Raw genomic sequence first — 6,802 nt, forward strand, 5'->3', positions numbered from 1 at the left:
GTAGGTCATTTGAATTATTTTTTAGATGCATTGGTGATTTAAGGATATGAGGCGATCTTTTTATTTATGATTTCTATGGAATGTGCAGGTGGAATGGTATGGATTTCAAAGGTGAAAGGAAAAGTGAATAGGCAAGGTTACAAACCCCTTTAAACCCTAAGGTACCCATTAGTAGAAGATAAAGATCGATAGTAGCGAGTCCTGGCGAGTCAGAGATAAGCCAGTAATGAAATCGAAAAAGTTATAGTCGTCAGAAAAACGGAAAAAAAGCGCAACTCTATGGAGTTCAAGTACCATATTTCACTTTACGAGAGAAAAAAAAAGCAGAGAGCGTCGATCGTTTAGCAATAGGGAACGACGAAGGAAAAACGAAATATTATCAGTTTTAGAAACAGGATAACAAAAATAAGCGACAGCTTAAGCGGTAGTTAGAGTGACAGTTTGAAATATTCGGTCGTTAGACGTGAGGCGGCCGAAAAACGGAGGGGAAAGGAGGATTGTTTAGTAAAAGAAAAAGCAGTTGTTAATGCTATAAACAGCACTTTTCATGTAGCTGCGATCTTTATGTTTGAGATCTGTATCTGAAATCTTCTAACAGGAGGTCATCTGGGAGACTGATCTCTAGGTCCAACAGAGCGTGGACGAGCTCAGAGAACAGCTGATGACCACTGTCACTGTCGTTATTGGAGATGGCTCTATTTAAAAATGCCTCAAACTCCTCGTAGGTCAGCAGGAACTTCCTGATCTGATATTCTCCTACAGGAAGTATTCGTTGCCGACGTTTGCAGTTCTATTTTCTTGTTTGCAGGTCTGAGTTTCGCTGTTTTGCTTAGCTACAAACTCCTCTGTTTGTGTTCCCCTGCTTCTTTAAACAAAACAGGAGCTACAGTCGGTGTATCGGTCTGCATTTCTTCTTCAACTGCGTCTTCTGTCTGGGTTCCTGCTTCGGCACGAGCAGGAATCGACGTCTTCGGCGATGCAGGGGTTAGGGGGGTAACCTGAGGGGTTGGGGGAGTAGGGGAGGAGGTAGAGGGGCGGGAGTTTGGCGATATGGAGAGGATGAGGGGGTGGGGATGTAATGCCGGGATCGAGGAGGTTGGGTTAGGAAGGTTGGGTGGTTTGTGGTACAGGAGGTTAGGTTCGTTCTAGGATCGAACATCGGGGTTGCTGGGAGGTTCATGGTCGGTGATGGTTTGCCGAGGTCTTGGCCAAGGGGGCAGGAGGGATGCCCTTCGCCTTCCAAATCCTCTGCAGTCTGACTGGGCATCCCTTAAACCAAGCATGATGTTGCTGGCTGCAGTTAGGGCATCGGGCAACTGTGTGGCCCTTTTCCTTGTACTTTTTCAAGCACACTTCTGTCTCGTGTTTCGCACTGCACACTCCACAGATGTGTTCTGCTTTACACTCGTTCTTGTGATGTCCAAACCTCTGACACTTGAAGCATCTCAGAGGCTCTGGTACGAAGGCTTCAGCTCATATGTGCCTAGAATTCCAAGGCTGACCCTGGCCGGAATTTGGCCCTTGAAAGTAGCTTCGATCTTGAGAGTTTTCCTGTCCATCTTTGGCAGTACATCTCTTGGCTTCCATGATGTTGGGAACCTCGAGAACTCTATCGATCGTGATGTATTTTGGGGTGACTTTACAAATCATCCCCTTGTTAATTTTTGTAGCAGGATCAAGTAGCAGGCATAGGTTGTCCTTCTTGAGTAAGTTCAACAGCTTTCTGGTCCTTGGGAGTAATTATGAACTCCCCCCTTAAATTTGGTTCTAGCTGTGAGGTTTGCAGCAGGATATTTTTTCTCAAGGGCCCTGACTGCAGCATATGAAGTCTGGCCCTCGATAACAACAGCTTTGAACTTAGGAAGTGCCGGAAATTCTGTAGAACTCGCCGTATTCGGTGCCGATGTCGTAGGGAGCTGGTTGTTATCAGTCGAAATCGGGGTGGTACAATCTTCTTTTGTTTCTTCTTCTTCTTCTTCCTTACTACGGCGAAGCCTTGCTCGTCCTCCAAGGGCGGGTCTTCCCTGGGATTGCCAGGCGAAAGGGGTCTCTTAGAGGCCATACTTGTCAAAATTAAAGGTTGAAATGACGAGAGTTACGTCACGCGCCTGTGCACGAAATTACGTAACCGATGATGAGATTTTTGACAATTCTGGCCTATTTATGACGGCAGGACTCGGAAGGAGGCGGGGTTGAAATATCCTTAATCCTTAGACCAGTGGCTTCCCAAGATGATATTCACGTTACGGAATTCTTTTCAGCCGCTGGCCCGCCCATCTCGACCATTTCTAGCATTGTTTGACCTGTAATAAAAGTAAATTACTTATAGACAAAAAGAAACTTGTTTCACAGATGCACCAAGCTAAATAAATAAACATACCATGATTAGAAATTATAAAAAATTAGCAATATCTGAATATTGTATATAATAAATTCATTCCTGTATCCATTTCTTGGGGAATGATTCATGCAGAAGCAAGACGATAGGAGTAAATGACTAAGTGGCCTAATTGGCTGGGCCAGGTATGCCTCTTGAAGACAATTGGTCAATCCATATAAATCTCTTTCTGCCCCGCCCCCTTCCATCCTGTCATAGACTGACAATATAGAAGAAAAACAAGCATGTTCACCCTATGTTTCCGTTTAAGTAATGAATGATAGCGTTGAAATATGCCTGTGTGTGTATGTGTGTGTGTTGGTGCATATATATGAATGCAGGTGTATGTGTGTATTTTGTAATGTATGAATGTCTTATTTTTTAGTTTACGTAGATAGTAAAAGAGTTTGTATAGAGTTTATCATATAATATGACATAAAAGCGCAGGTCTAGATCGTTCTGACAATCAAACACTCTTATGATATCTGCAATATACAAGTTTCCATCCCACAAGGATATGTTAATATGTATGCGTATTATTTGCCAATATTAAGAGGTTTCTCTATCCAGCTTGTGTATTTAGTCCACTGCATGTGTTAAACGTGTAAGGACAAGGATTAATGTAGGAAATATTGCGATAAAATTGTACATTTAGTTGATCGTTTAAATTCGACTGGCCGCCTACGATACTTTGCCGAATGCCGAGGATCGCTATACTTTCATATCAATTATCATAAAATTACACCGTTTGAAAATTAAATTAAGTAACGAAAGATATATTTTTTACCGGTACTTAGTTGACGAATTCTCGTTCATAAGGGTAAATATTGGCTTATCAATGTACTCACCCACGTGCTTGCGTGTGTGTCCATATGTATACTATAAATGTATATAATATATTATAAAATGTTCAATCGTGTTATTGTTTTAGAATGAATTTTATGCTGAGACGGGCCCTTGCTTTTGGATAGCCGTAGATTGAAAATGACATTGAGAAAGAACGCTTTTGGCAGCAATAAACATGTCCTACTTGGGTTGGCGCATGGCCTTGGGAAATTAGACCTTGAGTTAACCCTTCTCTGTTACTGTGACTTTGTTGGTCCTGGTGGTCTCCTGATGGGAGATTCCATAATTTTTTTTTTTTTTTTTTTTTAGCACAGTGTCATTTCAATTCTAAATTCAGTTACTGCAAATATACGAACATCACCAACAATTACATTTCACTGCAATGATCTTAGTCAAAATTACATTAATATGTAAGTTACGCGTGGTTTTAGTATAATGAAAAATACATTTATAATCAGATGTTAGTGCATAGCACGTTTCACTTTTGGGGGGACTTATATAATATATTGTGCATTTTGCAAGTTCAAGTTTCATTTATCAAAATTCTTTCAAAGTTACAAATTAATATAGCTTTGTCAAATAGGAAAAAATACAGTAAATGAAGAATTAGCGTAATTTTCCATATTCAAATGAATCAATCCATAGTTGTTTGCTTCCACTGGCAATCAATGATCACGTTTGCTCTCAAGGACAACTTGGAGTTTTTGCAAATCGACAGTCAGAATGCAAATAAAGAGGTTATCAGTGTGCTCTCTCTCTCTCTCTCTCTCTCATGTATATATATATATATATATATATATATATATATATATATATAATATATATATATATATATATATGTGTGTGTGTGTGTGTGTGTGTGTGTGTGTGTGTGTGTGTGTGTGTGTGTGTGTGTGTGTGTGTGTGTGTAGAGCTAGGAATATAGCTCTAAAAGAAAACATTTATCACATCCCTGTGTTATGAGCTGTTTATCTCTTATCTCCCACAAAACATAACTGTCATTGAGAAAGAACATTAACCTTTATATTTAGAGTGCTGCGAAAGCACCAATAGTGATTGATATATCTGAATTTGAAAACAAAATTATAGATTTTGTTTTTTTATTTTAAAACAAGTTTTGTTCCTGATATGCATCTTCCGTGCGAAGCAATTTTTAAATTTGTTTGTTTGTGTGATAAAAAAAAAGGAGTCGTATAATATCAATGTTAGAAAGTATATGTAAAAAAAAATTATATTCCTAGGAAAACACTTATCAATTTATTGTCAGATAAAGTTTTAAAAAATCAAACAAAAATCACATGACTTCAATTTTTTTTGTCGTAGACAGACACCACTAATTTATAAACCAAGAACGTTAACCTGATATTTGAATAAACAAAAAGTATATATAAACGAAAGAATACAAAGGATTGAAAGTCAGGAAGAGATAGAAAAAGGCAAAGTAACAGATGTTTGAAGACGGTTAAACGGGTATCTTAATCGCTGTTTTCCAACAATCTATGCTGTTGTGGTACAACGGTTTTTTGCAGGATTAAACCCTTAATTCGATGGGACCTACCTGGGTCTCGACCCTGGATTGGACCCAGGGTCTGAATTATACCCTGAGTGACCATTCTCTGTGGACGCAATGTACTCGATTCCCCCACGCACTCGGCAAAGGCGTATTCCAGAATCTTCCTTTCTGTCAGAAAACTACCCTTTCGAAAAAGGCCCATTCTCATTTTCATGATGATGACGAAACTGTTCAACCAATAAGAAAAAATAAAGCGTTTTATGACATTTCAAACCATGACTTTTATTCACAATGTGAATGATGTTCCAGATCACATGTGTGAGGAAATTAATTTGTTTATTTCAGTTTTCTTAAATCATCATAGTTTTCAGGTTTGTGTACTCAATCCCACACGTTAATATTTTTTAATAAAAAAATTATTCTGCTTTGGGGTCTATCTTATTTCACTACTACGGCGAGTATTCCTGTTCACTCTACACTACACTTCTATATTCAAAACTATGGTGAATTGTGTAGAGACACCAGAAAGAAAAACTAACATTAGTTTCTTTAACATAACGACAGGCTATCACCGAGTTCATGAGTATCGATTAGTTAATTGCCGTTTTCTTACAAAAATGAATTATTAGAGCTGTTTACAGTACTGCCCATCTTGTTATTTCAAAAAATGAACGTACTGGTGTAATTTCCAGTTTATTTTCTAGTATTTGAAGTGTCAGAAATATAGAGGTCGTTCATTCCTAGTAAATAACGAAAAAGATTTGACACCATCGAAAACTGTCATAAAAAAAGGTAAGTAATAGACGCCTGCCTTGCAGTGCTATTTCCTACCACGATTGGAAAATAAGAACAATTGAAAAAGTAATTAAAAAGGGTACAGTGCCGCCGTACAGTCGTCTTCTATATGGAGAATTGCCTTAGAAACGACTTTATAATAATATAATCACACACACACACACACACACACACACACACACACCACACACACACACATATATATTTCAGTTGTATTCCACATAGGAAAATGAAAAAAGGTATATCTCAGAAAATGCCCAACAGTTTCGTCCTCCAATGGACCTCTTCTTGGAGCGTTTATTAAGGAAAGAGATAAAGTTTACAGTGCATGCGGCCAAGAAAGGCCTAAAATGTTTTTAACATCCACAGTTACCAAAAACTAGCAGTTTGAGCTACAAACTATTCAGCAGTAAAATAACAATAAAAACAAGAATAGCAGTTGAGCAAATGAAAAAAAAAAATACCAAAATATCTAACGGGGTAATACATCCATTGAAACAGCATAACATACAGTACATATTAACAAACCTATACTATATGATAGTTAATGGATAACATTATCCAATTTGTACTGACGTTTCATGACATGTAAGATAAAAGGATCTAATTTATTACAACCAGGCGATAAATTAAAATTTTTTTCCTTTGCTGTGAACAATGCAAGCTGTCTCTATCAAATTTCTTTCAATAAAACATGTGCTCTTAAACAAAATCTTTGACCCGAGCCCAGTCATCGGTGCATTACATAAACTACTATGAACACATAAAGCATTGCTCGTATTATTTGTTCGTATATTATATTTTATGATTTAAAATGCGTTTTTCGAGTGTCTTCCCAGATTGTCCTATATAAAAACTACCGCACTTGCATGGGATCTTATATATGACTCCTTCATTGTTCTCCGACTATTATGAATTAAAGTTTTTCCAATGGTGCTAGGATATGAAAAAGTTGTACTAAAACCAAGTAACTTTAGGGGGTAGACTATAGATTCTAATGTGGGATGGTATGGGAAAACATATAAAATCCAGTTTCTGTTTTTCTCCTCATATGAATAAAATGTTTTTCGTGCTAACTTTAGACTGTAATCAATATCTTCCAATTTAAAATTTATTTTCAATACCAACTTGATATATAAATTCTAGTTCCTCATTGATAAATTCCGGACTGCAGATATTAAGAGCTCTAAGAAACATTGATCTAATGCTGAGAGTTTTACTTCTACTTTGTGTGAGTAGTAATTGCTAATAATAAGATTGTTATTAGTAGG

The 6,802-nt window shown here is 37.5% G+C and overlaps 1 protein-coding gene across 1 annotated transcript in view; it reads right to left on the reverse strand.

Annotated features, from left to right (window-relative positions):
- Positions 1 to 1,712: 1,712 nt before the first annotated feature.
- Positions 1,713 to 6,802, reverse strand: part of LOC135218186 (protein fem-1 homolog A-like) — a 26,014-nt gene continuing 20,924 nt past the window's right edge. Inside the window, exons 6-8 of the mRNA XM_064254337.1 lie at positions 4,782 to 4,963; positions 2,248 to 2,303; positions 1,713 to 2,024 (exon numbers count right to left, since the gene is read on the reverse strand). Of these exons, the coding sequence (XP_064110407.1) occupies positions 1,713 to 2,024; positions 2,248 to 2,303; positions 4,782 to 4,963 (550 nt within the window). The remainder of the gene's footprint in view (positions 2,025 to 2,247; positions 2,304 to 4,781; positions 4,964 to 6,802) is intronic.

The sequence above is a fragment of the Macrobrachium nipponense genome, chromosome 9 (assembly GCF_015104395.2).
Source record: "Macrobrachium nipponense isolate FS-2020 chromosome 9, ASM1510439v2, whole genome shotgun sequence".
NCBI lineage: Eukaryota > Metazoa > Arthropoda > Malacostraca > Decapoda > Palaemonidae > Macrobrachium > Macrobrachium nipponense.